Source organism: Myotis brandtii, unplaced genomic scaffold, assembly GCF_000412655.1.
Source record: "Myotis brandtii unplaced genomic scaffold, ASM41265v1 scaffold129, whole genome shotgun sequence".
In the NCBI taxonomy this organism is placed as follows: Eukaryota; Metazoa; Chordata; class Mammalia; order Chiroptera; family Vespertilionidae; genus Myotis; species Myotis brandtii.
The window spans coordinates 178173-194246 of record NW_005354551.1 but is presented as its reverse complement, the minus strand read 5'-3'; the positions used below and the strand labels follow the sequence as shown (position 1 = coordinate 194246).

The 16074-nt window shown below is 53.7% G+C and overlaps 1 protein-coding gene across 4 annotated transcripts in view; it reads left to right on the top strand.

Moving 5' to 3' along the window:
• Positions 1-14229, top strand: part of ZBTB40 (zinc finger and BTB domain containing 40) — a 61744-nt gene extending 47515 nt beyond the window's left edge. For 3 of the 4 annotated variants that reach the window (XM_005859668.2, XM_005859667.2, XM_005859665.2), the window contains 8 exons: positions 690-1154; positions 1933-2139; positions 4202-4366; positions 5195-5409; positions 6551-6713; positions 7393-7479; positions 8573-8799; positions 10451-14229. In XM_005859668.2, the coding sequence (XP_005859730.1) occupies positions 690-1154; positions 1933-2139; positions 4202-4366; positions 5195-5409; positions 6551-6713; positions 7393-7479; positions 8573-8799; positions 10451-10645 (1724 nt within the window). In that variant the 3' untranslated portion in view covers positions 10646-14229. The remainder of the gene's footprint in view (positions 1-689; positions 1155-1932; positions 2140-4201; positions 4367-5194; positions 5410-6550; positions 6714-7392; positions 7480-8572; positions 8800-10450) is intronic. The other variant, XM_005859666.2, reaches the window with a different exon arrangement.
• The last annotated feature ends 1845 nt before the right edge of the window (positions 14230-16074 follow it).

The following is a 16074-nucleotide window of genomic DNA, read 5'->3' as shown; positions in this document are numbered from 1 at the left end:
CCTGCCTGCCTGCCTGATTGCCCCTAACCACTTCTGCCTGCCTGCCTGATTGCCCCCTAACCGCTCCCCTGCTGGCCCGATTGATGCCTAACTGCTCCCCTGCTGGCCTGATCACCCCCAACTGCCCTCCCCTGCTGACCTGGTTGCCTCTAAATGCCCTCCCCTGCCGGCCTGGTTGCCCCTAACTGCCCTCCCCTGCAGGCCTGGTCCCCCACAACTGCCCTGCCCCTGCTGGCCTGGTTGCACCCAACTGCCCTCTCCCTGCTGGCCTGGTCGCCCCTAACTTCCTTCCCCTGCAGGCCTGGTCTCCCCCAACTGCCCTCCCCTGCAGGCCCAATTGCCCCCAACTGCCCTCCCCTGCCAGCCTGATCATTCCCAACTGCCCTCCCCTAGCGGCCTGATTGCCCACAACTGCCCTCCCCTGCTGGCCATCTTGTGGTGGCCATCTTGTGGCGGCATCACGCGAGGGCATGACGCCACCCAGGCTTTTATTATATGGGATTTTACATGCTCTCGGTACTTAGAAAAGTCATAGACATAGATGCAAAGTGATACTCTTTGTGCTAATCAAGTAAAGATGATATTGCTTCAGTTTTCTGAGGATCTCAAGTAGTTTGCATTCTCCTCTAAGAAGGAAAGTTAGGGAGCAAAGGAGAAACTTAGAGCCACGAGATTTCTCTCCTATGCAGGTTTCCTTACTCAGGAAAATGGAGAGAAGGACAGGTGGAAGGTGAGTAATAAATTTCACCTGGAAGCCAACAACAAAGCTGATGCAAAGGCAGCTGAGCCCATTGAAGAAGACTGCCAGTCCCGGAAGCAGAACAACCAAGGGGAGGCTCGTTCCTTGCCAGAACAAGAGAAAGATACTTCTGCCTCCCCTGACTCTGCCAAGAAGAGCTTTGTGTGTAAGGCCTGTGACAAGAGCTTCCATTTCTACTGCCGCCTGAAGGTGCACATGAAGCGCTGCCGGGTGGCCAAGAGCAAGCAGGTGCAGTGTAAGGAGTGTAATGAGACCAAGGATTCTAAGAAAGAGCTGGAGAAGCATCAGCTGGAGGCCCATGGTGCAGGGGGAGAGGCTGACGTCCCCAAGAAGAAGAAGAAGAGGCTTCCAGTGACCTGTGACCTCTGTGGAAGAGAATTTGCTCATGCCTCAGGTATGTTCAGGAGGGCGAAGTAACTGGGCATGAGCATTCTGGATGCTGTGGTTTGGACTCCAGGCCTGGCTCCCGGTTGTATGCATTCAGGGCCAGGGATGGGCTTAGAAAACAGCAGGTCCCTACAGAGGCAGGTGGTGTTTCAAGAAGAGCATGAGCTTTGGAATCTGTTCTCTGAACTTTAATTTCCCCATCAGTAGGCAACCTGATTCCACCTACTTTTTTAGATTGTTATGAAGATTTAAGATAATATAGCTAAACACCTAGTACAGTACCTACATTTAAGTTAATACTCAGTAAATTGTGGGTGTTATTCATAATGATAACCAACTATTTTAACACCTGACTCTTAGGATTCTATGCATCACTTGAATCTTGATAATAAAAAAGAGAAACCATGGGGACATAGTCAAAATTATTTTCCCTTGCCCCAGATGTTGGGTAAACCTAATGACACATAACCATGAGTTTTGTTTCACTCTTTCTGGGTGCCTGGGTCCTGTTTTAGAGAAGGAGAGAGAGGATAGGAAAGAAAAACCTAGGACCCTTCATGCCTGATTGAACCATGAGTGGGACTGAGGTGACTTTTGGAGTGCTGGGCAGATGGGCAGCATGGCGGTGTGAGGTCAAAGCACATATGACCTGGCGTCCGTGGTTCATGCTGGGCTTCCTCATGAGTCCTAGCCCGGGGCATATTGGGGTGTACCTGACACTGGATACAAGGTAGCGTCATGGCACAATGACTGGTATCTCTCCGGTCCCTGGCCGGCCTCCCCAGGCATGCAGTACCACAAGCTGACCGAGCACTTTGACGAGAAGCCTTTCTCCTGCGAAGAGTGTGGGGCAAAGTTTGCAGCCAATTCTACCCTGAAGAACCACCTCCGCCTCCACACTGGGGACCGCCCGTTCATGTGCAAGCACTGCCTCATGACCTTCACCCAGGCCTCGGCCCTGGCCTACCACACCAAGAAGAAGCACTCAGAAGGTAAGGCATGGGGACTTTTTTGTTTTTTTTATGTTTTTATTGATTTCAGAGAGAAGAAGGAAGAAGGAGAGAGGGATAGAAACATCAATGATGAGAGGGAATCATTGATCAGCTGCCTTCTGCACGCCCCACATGGGGATTGAGCCGCAACCCAGGCACGTGCCCTGACTGGGAATCGAACCATGACCTCCTGATTCATAGGTCACCACTCAACCACTGAGCCACACTGTCTGGGCAAGAATTTCTTCATTCTCCTGACACTTTAATTGTGTGAGCTGCCTGAAAACCCACTTGGAATTAGGCAGGATCTATATCTAAAGAAGATTAAAAACAGAACAGAATGTAAAATCTCTAGGCACACAGAGGACTAGGAACACATGTGCGCAGGCATGTAAATGCTCTGGTGAGTGATTCTGAGGGGAGGCTGACTAATGCAGTGCTATGACTTTATAGTCAATAGAATTTACATAAAGCCAGGAATTCCCTGGACTTTAAGGTGGACTTGGAGCATGGGACAGGCCTTGGTTGAGCACCTACTGTGGATCGGGCAGTGGCGGACGCTGAGTGACTAAGCTGGATCCTGTGCTCACAGAGCTGGTGGCTCAGCGTGTGTCTAGTGTAGAGAGAGTGACAGTGCAGTCACCGGTGGTGTGATACCCAACAATACCCGGAGATATGGGAGGAGAACGTGGGGGTTTCTGGTCTGGTTGGAGGGGAGGAGCCTTCTCCAAGGATTCTGCATAGTTTGGAGCATTTATATGGAAGTGCTAATGCTGCCTGCATCTTGCCTGGATTGCCGTAGCCTCCTAACCGCTCTCCTCTCACCCTCCCCCTGGACAGTGCTCTCAGTACACAGGCAGGGTGGTCCTTTTGAAACTAAACCATATCCTGTCGCTCTCTGCTCCAAACTCCGAGAAGGCTCTTCACCTCACTTCTCCTGACCACCTGTGTGGAATCTCAGGGACCCAGCCCAGTTCCTGCGTTATTTTTCTCCATGGTGCTGTCATATGATATATTATCTACCTTAGTCATTGTTTAGAGTTAGTCTGCCCAGTTAGAATGAAAGCTTTATGAGGGCAGAGGTGTTAGTCTTTTTGTTTCATTGCTTAGCGATGGAAGGCGCTCAGTAAACACTTACTGAGTAAATGAATTTCTTGAGCCCTGCTGCAGGCCCTGGGGACAGTGTAACTGTATACTCTGCTCTCGGTAAAGCCGACCATAAACAAATAAGTGTGTAATATAAATTCAGGTAGTGGTCATTGTGTGAAGAGAAATAAGGCAGGGTAACCAGCAAGAGGACAGGGGTGGGGAGGGGCCTGTTTATTTAATCAGAAAAGGCCTCTGAGGGCTGAGAATTGAGTAGAAACCTGAATGAAGTAAGAGATGGAACCAGCAGAAGCTTGAGGAGAAAAGCATCCCACGCAGGAATGAGCTGAGCTGTTTGAGAGACCAAAGGAACTAGAAGGGGCTGAAGCAGAATAAACGAGTGAGTGCTGAGAGATGCGGTCAGAGCGGTCGCCAAAGGCCAACCTTGCAGGGTCTTATACACCAAGGTAAGGGCTTTGGTTTTATGCAAACTGTGTATTACAGACAGTGGCTTAAAACAACAAGAATGTATCATCTTACCGCTTTGGAGGTTAAAAGTCCAAAATGGGTCTTACAAGGCTGACATTTGTCAGAGAGAAAATAGAGAAGCCAGGTGACTTATAACTATAGCAAGTCATTGGGAGAAGCTTTGAGTCTCACCTTTATGTGCTGCTGCAGTTCCATACTGAATACGTTCAGGGGGTCCAGACTGGGGGGTTTCTGGACACCCGGATATATCTGTTTCCTGCCTGTGGAATGAGCTCTGCCATATTTGTGGTGGCCTGGTTAAAAGATGGGTAATCTGTGTGATGAGAGCTCTGTCCTTGTTCCTCAGCAGGGGGACCACACCGACACCCGCTGTTTATCAGCTGTGTTTATGAGGCATCCTCTGATGGGATGCTCAGGCTCTCACCCATCGTATTGCAAATTGCCTCGTGTTTAGTGCCGGCTCGAATAAACGCATGTGTATTTCCAGGAAAAATGTACGCGTGCCAGTACTGTGATGCTGTGTTTGCCCAGTCCATCGAGCTGTCCCGCCACGTGAGGACCCACACCGGGGACAAGCCCTATGTCTGCAGGGACTGTGGCAAGGGCTTCCGGCAGGCCAATGGCCTCTCCATCCACCTGCACACCTTTCACAGTATGTACTGAGACTGTGACTGACGGGCATTCAGCACAGACCTGGCCTTGAGAAGACATTTGACAATCATAACAGAATTGTCACTCTACCAGAGCTGGGCCCCAATCAAGGCCCCAGACATGTGACAGTCATAACAAATTATCACTCTGCCAGAGCTGGGCCCCACTCTGGGTCGTTACCTACTCCAGCCATTTCCTGCTTGTGCCGCCCGCACTCTCTAAGCCGTGACTTCCCTCCTTTGTAGAATAGGACTGAGACTAGAACCTACTCACAGGGTTGTTGGAAGGATTAAGTGGGTTAACATATACAAGGCACTGAGAATGTGCCTGTCACACTGTGTCATTAAACATTACCTATGAAAGTGTTTTTATTATCGAGTCTAAAATGGGGAGCAAGGGAGCATTCCTCCTGTCATTCATACGACTGACAGCAAAGGAAATAGTGATGCTCTGGGGAGTATGTCGGAAGTCTCTAGGGAGAAGTAGAAAACAGAAATGCCCACTACAAGCAGGGGAGAGCAGTACACCCTGGAAAGCAGTAAAACAGACTTTAACTTGTAAGATGTGAAGTGAGGAATTGCGGGAACTGTTTGATGTTGCAGAGATGGTTAATCCAGAAGCTGCGGAGGAATCCCACCTCCGGGGATGAAGCTAGGATAGTCAGGTGATCATTGTACTGACTTCTGGTCCTTGGAGCCTGTGACCTTGCATGACCTCTAAACAAAGTCTTGTACCTGGAGCTGTGCATGCACGGCCACCCACACCTCACTGACCACTGCCTGTGTTTTTTCCCACCCCTTCCTCTCATGGACGTCCCTCATGGAACCAGACATAGAAGATCCGTATGACTGCAAGAAGTGCAGGATGAGCTTCTCCACTCTGCAGGATCACCGCAAGCACATCCACGAGGTGCACTCCAAGGAGTACCACGCCTGCCCTACGTGTGGGAAGATCTTCAGCGCCCCCTCCATGCTGGAGCGCCACATGGTGACCCACGTTGGAGGGAAGCCCTTCAGCTGCGGGATCTGCAACAAGGCCTACCAGGTGACCGCAGGTTCCCTGGGCGCTCGTCCCTGTCCCTCGGCTTCTCTCCCCTTGGTCTGGTTTGTGGAGCACATCGTGTCTCCAGGTGGGTCGACTTGGCTGCTTCTCATGAAGATGCAGCTTGTACTGATGCAGATTCTCTAAGGTGATCTGGTGGGAGTAATACGGGAGGTGGTGGGGGAGGCTCTAAATGGAGCCGAGTTCTCACCCTCTGACCGGGGTGCTGCTTCCTCCAGGGCACTCATATTCTTTAGACTCTGTTGACCCGAGTTTGGAGGGACATGAGAATGGCAGTTGGGCCTGTAACGCTGCCTAGAAGTATTTTGTTTAGGACAATTATTTTTAATTGAGCCCCAGAGAGAGAGGAGTGTAATGGGTGTAACACCCTCCTTACACTGCTCCCTTCCAGGGAAGGGCTCTGCTTTTTACCTTAGAATTTGGTATGTAATTAAAGGGAAACTCCATAGAGAACCAAAAAGAAACCACACGTATGGAAACCTAAGAGCACAGGGAAGAGAAGGGTCCTTGCTGGCATGTGTAAGATGTAGGTTATGGAGAGAAGCCCAGCAGCTCATTGCAGTTCCACAGAGATTGGGATGTTGACTTTGTACCAAGCCTTGTGCTGGGACATTACAGTACAGAGCTGAGGAAGGCCTGGGCTTGGTCCCTAGGAAACCGTGGGATTGTGGGGAGAGTCCCGGTGCTGCTCCGAACCCAGGAAGGAGGGGTCCCCTGCACCTGGGCACCGGGCAGCAGTGAGACAAGGCTCAGTGGGGAAGAACAGATGTCAGGATTTGAATCTTGCTCCTGATACTTACTAATCGTGTGACCCTGGGCAAGTCATTTGACCCCTCTGTGCCTTAGCCTCCGCCTCACAGAAAAGCTTCTAACTCCTCCCTCATGGGCTTGTTGTGAGGAGTGAGTGTCCTGCTGAGCCTGCCCCGTGGTGGCCTCTCAGGACACACGCAGGTGCCTCTTCCCACAACACTAGCCTCTGTCAGGTCAGCACTCGGTGGCAGGGAAGAGTGGAAGTCCAGACCCACCGCTGACCTGAGAGCCGTTTCCCTCTCGCATGAGGGCTTTATGAGCTCTCCGCTTGCTGGAACATCCTGAAACTGAACACTTGCCAAATTCCTTGCAGCAATTGTCTGGTCTGTGGTACCACAATCGGACCCACCACCCTGACGTGTTTGCTGCTCAGAACCATCGATCTTCTAAGTTCTCATCACTCCAGTGCAGCTCGTGTGACAAAACCTTTTCCAACACCATTGAACACAAGAAGCACATCAAAACAGAGCACGCAGGTGAGCGGTGCCAGAGGCGGGGAGCAGAGAGGCTTAGGGATGTGGATCCTGGGTTTACCCCGAACCCTACCTCAGGGCTAGAGTAGGGTGCGATGGTAATGACCTTCGTTCTCCCAGCACCCCTGAAGGGTGCCTCCCTGGTGCCCAGTAACAGCAGCTTGAGTGGCAGTAGTTCTCCAACCCAGAGATGGAGGGCAGTGTAAGCTGCTACCAGCCCGAGTCACACTCAGCCACAGCACACGGCAAGGGCAGCTCTGGTGCAGACAGGCCTGGGGGGCAATCCTGACCAGCACTGATCAGCTTGCATGCCCTTGTCAGGCGACTTCTCCTTTCTGAGCCTGCTTCCTTCTCTTCAGAATGCCCGTAATTAATACCCACCTTGCAGGTGAATTTGGGGATAATCACAACAGCCAGCAGTTATGAAGCATTTCCTATGTGCAAGGCACTATGCTAAGCACTCCACGTGTATTTTGTCCTTTAATCCTCACAACCACCTGCGTCCAGGCCGTCTGGACCCAGACCTGGCATCTTCACCACTAGAGTGCACGATATGTCATAGGTGGAAGGTTCTTGGCACTTGGTAGGTGCCTGCTCGGTGTTAGGCGTCACCCCCGCCCCAGCCCTGTCACTGTCCAGCCATAGGGAGCCATCCTTTTGTTCTTCCCTGTGTGCTTCGCAGATATGAAGTTCCATGAATGTGAGCAGTGTAAGGAGATCTTCCCCACGCCAGCTTTGCTTCAAGTTCACATCAAGTGCCAGCACTCAGGTCAGTGCCCTGGGGATGCGGTTGAGCTGCCCTGCCCAGCGGAGACTCTCCTCTCCACTGTTCACAGCTGTGCAACCCAGGCCAAGTAGCCTCGCTACCTGTGCCTCAGTTTCCTCATCCGTAAATCGGGGACAGGTGTATTCCTACCTCATCAGGTAACTGTAAGGATTGAATATGCCAGTAGACAAAATACACATAGGGGCCTGGCACCAGTGAACATCCCGTAAGCATGACCTGTGATTGTCCTTGTTACTGCTATGTCTCATCAAATCTAAAATGCCAGTTTAAGATCCACCCTTTAAAAAGAATGAACCATTAAGAAAGAAAAGCAGCTGCTAATTAAACTCTGCTTCCGTGTCACTTAGAACTTACAGATTATTCTAAGTGCTGTTTTGGACTTAATTTGACATAGATTTTTATGCATTCTTATGTGTATATATAAAAAGGGAAACAGAAGAAGTAAATTAAGGTCAGATTCCAGCTTCTCAGAGTAGCTTTCAACTCAGATTGTTGACGTGCGTGTTATTCCACATGGTGGTAAACTGCCATCGGGAGTGCTGGGTGGAGCACTTAGTGAGGCCTCTGGCTATGGTCTGTTGAGCACCATGGGAAACTGGTCTATTTTTCATTCCCACTTAGGGGATGTCTGAGAACTCACCCCTCGCCTCCTCTCTCCTAAGCCTTTGGGTTCCAGTCAGTGAAAGACATGCACTGCTCCTGTCTATGTAGGTCCTGGTGCTGGACTTCATCCAGTTTCGATGTTCTTCGTGCAGTCGTTGACAGTGACACCCGACTGCCACCACACCCGTAGTGTCGTTAAATGCCATTGAATCCATTTCAGAGATGTTAATACATGCTTCCTAGAATTGATGACATACAATGTCGGCAGCACCTTCCCTGCCACTGAGTGAACAGCGGGCATCCGCAGAGGCGGTTTAGCCTGAACCCAGGCTACTGAAGCTGTGGTTCACAGAGGCTTCAGGCCCACAGAACCCGGGTCTGCCTTTGAGTGTGTTCCTCACTGCTCCTTCCTCTCCCTGCCCTTGTCTCTCAGCCGTTTCACCCACAGCTCATCCTTGTCTCCTGCCTCCAGGGTCGCAGCCATTCAGGTGCTTGTACTGTGCAGCCACCTTCCGCTTCCCCGGAGCACTGCAGCACCACGTCACCACGGAGCACTTCAAGCAGTCGGAGAGCACCTTCCCCTGTGAGCTCTGTGGGGAGCTCTTCACCTCCCAGGTCCAGCTGGAGGGTCACCTGGAATCTGAGCACCCAAAGGTGACGGGCACTGAGACCCAGGCAGCAGCCTCGCAGGTGGTGCAGGTGACTCAGACACGGGGGTGCTAGCATGGGGTTCCTAAGGCTTCTCTAGGGGTCTCTCCCTCTCAACACCCAGCCTCTCTCTGGGGCTCTCAGAGGTCCTGTAAGCGATACAGGTCCTGTCAGAGTCTCTCTGGACTTCTTGCCAAACAGAACAGAAAGTTCTAGTGTCCTGGTGGCCTCATGCAAGATGCCCCTAAGTAGCAGGAGCCGAGAACAAGAATTTCCAAAAGCGGAACCTCCTAGGCGGCCCTCCCGATTCACGCACTTCCCGCCTCCTGGGAGGCACCGTGGGATGTGGTGAGAGCTGCGGGAGCCTCGAGAGGTGGGGAGCTCTTTGTTGGGAGCTCCTTCACCCTGAGAGCTCCTCTGGCTGGCGCAGACACACGTGGGCACATGGGCCTTTCGCCTTTACCGGGTGGGAAGCACCTCCTAATATGTGTTGAGGCCAAGCTTGCTCCCGCCCCCTTTCATTGTTCTTCCCGTCTTCTTCAAGAGGGGGGCAGAAAGGAAAAGCAGCTCCCCTCTGAGTACTGGCAGGAATTTGTGGGGGGACTGGAGAGGAGCTGCAGGCTGATGGCACAGCCGTCCAGCCTCCTGGGCATCATCTGTGAGCCGTGTTCTACAGCCTCCAGGGTGCGAGGGCTTGGCAAGGGGCAGGCCTCTGGGTGACTCTCTTGCCTTATTCCAGAGGGCTCTGCTCTTAGTGTTCTCACCTGTTCGGGTTCTTGGTAAGATGGCCTTTGGGAAGAGTCCGTTGCTAAGAGAAAAAGAAAGAACACACGGCTTGAAAACTACTCTCTGGATGATTTTTGGTTGCACATCACAGTTGGTCTCTCCACTCCCAGCAGCACAGAGACGTGCTGGGCTGGGCTGCCCCACAGCTGCCCACTTTTATCTAGTGCCCTGCTCCCCACTCTAGGCTTGTTCTCAAGAGCCATGGAACCCGTGCCCCATGGGCACTCTGGCTTAAAATAGCAGGGGCATCAGGCTCTCCTGAGCTCCATAGTTTAAGTCATCAGCCTGGAGGTTCCAGCAGGAACTGGGTGTGCTTAGCACACACTAGTTCTCCCTGTGACAGGAAGGCCGTCTTTAACAGATGCCGACGTGGAAGGGGTATGAGGCTTGTGGAGGGTGCGAAGGTGCCTGCCCTGCCAGCCTGGTGAGCCAAATGAGTGAGTTGACAGAAGCCACACTTCATCCACTCGCCCTGTAGCCATGGAGCCACGGGAGGCTCTTAGCCTGATCAGGTCCAGAAACACCACTGTCGGCAAATCATTCCAGTGTCCGTGGTTCTAGCATGAAGCTGACACCTTCGTAGCATTCCTTTCCCATGGCTCTTACTCTGCAGTGTAATCATCAAGACCGGAAGGCCCAGTGTGAGAAGCCGAGCTGGTGTGTAATCAGAGTCTGGGCCCTGAGATGGCATACTGAGCTAAATTATAGCAATTTAACACACGGTTATTTAAATTGTTTGCCTGCCTCTCTTTTGCATCACTGGTGTGTAAGATTTGCCTCTTCGCATTAGGCACGTGTAATTGCTCTCCTCAGGTGAAAACATAAATATCATCATTACAGCTGAGATGGAAACCATGTAAATTCTGGGGAGCTAACTGTGGACCCTGCCCAGAGCTTCATGGTCTTTTCCTTTCAGGTGATCCAAACCCCGGAGCCGGCCGCCTCAGCAGAGCAGGTGATCACTTTGGAGGAGACCCAGCTTGCTGGATCGCAGGTGTTTGTGACGTTGCCGGACTCACAGACGTCTCAGACCAGCTCTGAGCTCGTGGCGGTGACCGTGGAGGATCTGCTGGACGGGACCGTGACCCTGATCTGTGGTGAGGCCAAATGAGTGGCTGCTCATCGGTGAAGGGGGCCTGCACTTGCAGCAGAGAGAAAGCTCACGGCGGTCCCTTTGCCCTCTGTCCCTGGCTGTCCTGTGTGATAAGCATCTTAGCCCAGCACCAACCAAAATGGTCTCACTTGGAAAATAGGTGGAAGAAGTGTCATTGTTCTCATAGAACCAACAGTGCCAACCCACCGCCCTCCCACAGGCTGGCCATGGCCTCCGTGACACTGTCCATCCCTCAGCAGAGCATAGCTTCTGAAATAGAGTTGGAAAGCCATGGGCAGGAGCTGGTGACCAGGTAAGCACAGAGGTGCCAGGAGCCCGCAGCCCTCTGCGCAGAATGGCAGGTGTGGGGCTGCAGGTGCTGTCAGTGCCTTCTGCCCACGTAAGAGTGAGAGAAAAGCACCCACGGACCATCCAGGGGCCCCCAGTCTTGAGCACACTTGGCCCCTTCCTCTCATCTCTCATCCCCCCAGCTGCTGGTCATGGACAGGAGCAGCCTGTGAACACAGCAAGGCCTCATCTACCTGGGACTCCCACCCGGGCAGTGCCGTCAGCCCTTCCGCAAGCGAAGCCTGGGAGAGTTCCTGCTGGACATGTTCAGTGGAGGCCATCGGCTGCAAAGCCGTCCCTGCCCCTCCGGGAGCTTCGCGGTGCTCTGTACTGAAGGCTGAGCCTTGGCCTTCCCCGTGGCCCAATCCCCTTCCCTGTCAACGCCTGCCTTCTGCCCGACCTGGAGCCGTGCCCCTCCCTCCGGAGCATGTAATAGAGCTCGCAACCCACGCCAGGTGGAGCAGTGCCCGTGACCGCCCCGGCGCTGCCTCCTGCCACCATCCTCCACGCTGGGTGTTGGCCTGTTGTCTGCCTCTTCCAGGCTGCCACCGCTTCTGCAGGTCAAGGATCCTTTGGAGTCTGAATCGCACCAGGCTTTTTATCTTCCATTCCTAACATGTAATCTGATAATTAATGGGTTGTGGAGTCCATTATGAAGTGCAATTAGATGGATATAGGTCCCCGCCATTTGGAGAGAATGACTAGCATTTATCTTCCTTTCCTCCATGCCAGGAGGTTGGTCTGCTAGTGCAGTGTTTACACACAGGCAGGCTCCCTGCCACCTCGGGGCTTGCCCCCCTGCAGAGGGCAGTGCCCATTGTGATCACTGGCCTTCAAGCTCGAGGTGGCAGAAGACTAGCCCGCCCCTTTCCAAGCACATTTCACATCGCCAGGGGCAAGCAGGGATAAAGGGTCCACGTTGGTCACGGGACAGGCTTTTATTGCCACCACACACTGCTGGAAAGGCAGAGGTGGGCCCTTAACACTGACCAGTATGTTCGTGGGCCAGGGCCTGTGCAGGCAGTGAGCTCCTGTCTGGGCCCTCCACCCATACTCCTGCCTCCAGGGTGTCCTCGTTGTGATATGCAAATCGCTGGAGCTGGTCAGCTCAAGGGTCTTCATTCTGAAGTCAATGATGTTTTCAAAGGCAAGTCGGCCTCAGAAGCCAAAAACTGACCAGAAGATGGTGCTCAAACCTTTGAGACTTCGCCTCCACATGAAACCTTCACAGCTTCTGCCAAGCCTGTCTGTCTCCTTAAGGTTTTCACCTGTGAGCTGTCAGCCCGGGAGAGCTCTCCATCTGCAAGTGGCGAAATGGCACTGACTCCCGCTGACACCAGATAAACCCACTGAAAGAGTGGAGTGGCCTGTGCTTACAGCGCCTGAGGCCCAGCCCAGCGATGAGGACACAGCTCCTCAGAGCCACAGGCTGCGGCTGGGAGCTGCGTGTCCTCAGGACATCTTCCAGCCAAAACACGAATGAGAAGGAATTGCCAGGGCCTGCAGGAGAGAGTGGTTTCTCCTTTTAAACAGTCTTCCGCATAAAAAAGGTGCATGTTTTAAACCCAGTTCGGATCCTTTCCGGTGCTGAGAACCCCTTTCTTAATTTCTGATGGAGCCGGGCTGTGGCAGGACATGTTTTCTCCCGTCACCAGCCCAGGTCGCCGTGCTGGGAGCCACACAGACTCCAGACTGACTGCTGCTGTCAGACTCACCGGGGCACCCGCGTCGGGCACGGCCTTGTGCTCATTCTCGTCGGGTCTGAGGAAGGGCCATCCCGGGTTTAGTCTCTGCTCCGAGGGGACCTTTGCAAGATGCGGCATTGGCAGCGACCTTACACTCTCCCTCTCTAGAGATGCCCAGGTGTGATTTTATTGTAGAAAAACTTTTCTAGCTCTAGCTGGCCATTTTATTCTTTCCCCCACTTCTGCCAGAGAGACCTTCTGAGTTACTGCCACAGAGGACACTGTTATCGTGGCCTCGTCCAGCTCACCGACTTGCTTCATGGCAGTGGTCCTCTCTGCCTCGTTGCTATGGGTGCTGCCTGTGGCCTCCGGCTGAACGCGGGGCATTTGCAGTGGTCTGGAGGAGTCCGTGGCTCCCGGAGCTCCTGAGACAGCTGGTGAGGAGGGACAGGCAGGCAGGCTGCGAGCGGGAGTCTAATTCGGTGGGAGTGATGGGAGCCACTTAGGGACAGGACTTACCATCCAGGTAAGTGAGAAGCATGTAGATGGTTCAGGAGCAGGATGGCCGTAGGGAGATGTCCCCGCCCCTGAGCAGAGCCTGAGGCCAGAGGGGCAGCACAGGGGCAAAGAAGGTGTTTCCTCATCTGTTTTATAAAGCCCATCTCCTGTCTCAGGAGTGTTGTGTTTGGAAAACTGAGGCCATGTCTTCATGGTCTGCAGTGTGAGTCCTGGGGTCCCTGGAGATTGCAGCCCTCCCTGGGGTTGCTTCAGACTCTCCTCCTGCTGACAGTGGAACACATCAGCCTCGCCCCAGGGAGGGCCCGCGAGGGGCTGAGGATGAATGGGAGACCAGCCCCCGTTCTCTGCGCCTGGGCTAGTGAGGAACTCTCCCAGGCGGCCCTAAGAGTTCCTCTCTCACCCGGGTAATGTGGCACCACAGGCTGGTGGCAGACTAAGGAGGTGGGAGGGATGTGCCTTTAAATCTGATGTGACCAAGGATGGAGGAAACTGCTCACCTTACATTGAGTGGTTCTTACAAGCAATGTTTCTATGACACTGGAGCTAGAAAGCTGGACAGGGATAGAGAAAACGCTGGCATGTTTTCATCAGTCCTCCCCAAAGAATGCAGCAGCCAGGCCTGCTCTGTGTGACCCAGTGCATCCCAGGGACCATGGGCAGTAGGAGAAAAGGAGGACTTGGGGTTGAAGGGAGTGTGAAGGCAAGTTGGTAACTGTTTTGGTTGCCATGGAAAACCTTGGGACTGGTAGGACTTGGGCCAGAGGCTCAGAAGCACAGTCAGAACTCAGAAACTTCTACACCATCGACTCAGCCTATACGCACAGAAACTACCTGTGCTTTGGTGATACGTGTTGAGGAGAAATGTATCCCCCGGGCTAATGTAATCTAGGGGCTTCCACATCACAGAAATGTTTGTCGTCTCCCTCGCCAGGCCAGCCCCACCCATGGTCAGGACAGCTAAGCAGCACGTGATGCTGTATGAATAGGATTACAAACGTTCGTGCTCACCTTGCACTAGTCTATAAAAATAAAATATGTACCTTGAAAAACGTGATGCTATAGATGATTTCTGTGGCTCTGGGCAGCTGTCGAACAGGCTGGATGGGCCTGGCCTCCTAGGGGCTGGGTGCGCCTTCAGGCCTCGCCAGTGGAGGTGGGTGGGGCGCACTCGCCTGCCCTGTGGAGTCTCCTTTCCCAAACGCTCTTTCCCAGGAGCCAGTGTGGTGCGGGGTCAGACCTGGCTCATCCCGCTGTGCCACGTGCTGACCATGTGACTGGCGAGGCCCCTTCTGAGCTCCCTCCTCTGGCTTCATCTGTAAATGGGGGAATTATTATATCTACCCCACAGACTCGTCGTGTGGGTTAAAAGCCTGGACTTAATGAATTTAGTGTTGAAAATGGTAGTTGTTATTAATCAAGTCCTTCCCACAGGCCAGCCATTCCCTGCAGTTTCTAGCACTGAGGAGAGTGTTGGTTCCTTCACGCTTACGTGTCTCTTCCAATCTCTGCGCATCCTGAGGGATCCTTGTAACACCCACCACTTCTCATTTATCTCTGGAATCTCAACTGCCCCTGAAGCATAAAGGGCTGAGCAGATAACTATAAAATAAGCAGAAACCTTTTGTGGTGAAAGCTGGAAATGTCACGTTGCTGGCAGCCAACAAGGAAACGAGAGGCAGACGCGGAGGCTGTGGTGGTCTCTGCAGTTAGATCCAGGTGTGAGGCCAGGGGCGGGGTCTAGCCTGCAGCCCCAGCTCAGGCCAGCATTGCTCACCCCACATGGGGGGGGGGGGGGGGGAGTGTGGAGAAGAGGGAGTCTCCTGGAGTAGCCCGCCCCAATGCACTTGCTCAGAGCCCACGGTGCCTTGAGAAGGAATGCCCTCCCCCTAAGCAGTGTTGGGAGAGGGCCTGGCGCTGTGGTTTCTAGACTGTAATCCTGAGAGCGGCCGAGGAGCGGGGAATTGCAGTGTGCAGCTGGCTCCAGCGTGAAGGTGACCGCAGAGGGGAAGCCAGGAGGACTGAGCAGAGGTGGGAAATGGGCCGGCGGGTCCCGGGTGATCCGGTCACCTCAGGCCTGGACTCTGAGCTCCCCAGCCCACTTCTGACTAGGCAATGACCTTGGGCGAGTCGCTCCTCACCGTGGTGGTGAGGAGGAAGGTCGGCATTTGTGAAATGCCCACCGGAGTGTAGGTGCCCCGTACAGGATGCCTGTCTACCTCCAGGTACTTTCCAATGGCCTGGGAGGGAGGCTGGCGGGGAGGAGGAAGCCTCACGCCCTGAGGCTGAGGGCCTGGACGAGCCGCAGGGGCGTTCGAGACCCAGGCAAGCGAACAGCTCTGTGTCCCAGGCCAGAACTAATGGGCGCGAGGGGGTTGGCGCAGGGACCCAGCCCTGGGCACCACCGTTGAGGGGCCATGTGTGGGTGAGCACAGACTCAGTGTCAGGCGGGGACACACCCAGCCAGAGCACAGGAAACGGAGCCCTGAGTGCGGATGGCCTCTGGCCTTGCCGCCGGAGCGTCCCATTCACTGTTTCTCGTACCCGCCGTGAGCTTGCATTCAGGATGCGTGTGGTGTGCAAAGTAACTTGTCTGAGGCCAAGAGCCATCACCTTGGTTAGGAAATGACCGAGGACCGAGGCATCACTAGGACATGGGCACAGACAGCAAACTCCTTCCTTCCTGTGCACCTGTGTCTTCTGCCCTGTCGCCCAGTGAGCCAGGCCACAGGTCCCCTGTCCACGAAGACACCGTCTCCCCAAATACTTGGCCCAGACAGTGCGCTTGGTGCTTAGTAGATGCTGCTGCTCTGCGGGACCACACAGTGCTTCCCTCGCTTACCTTTGTGGTCACTCAGGGAGAACCCAACTTCTCCATCCCCGCCCTCTCCGTCCCCC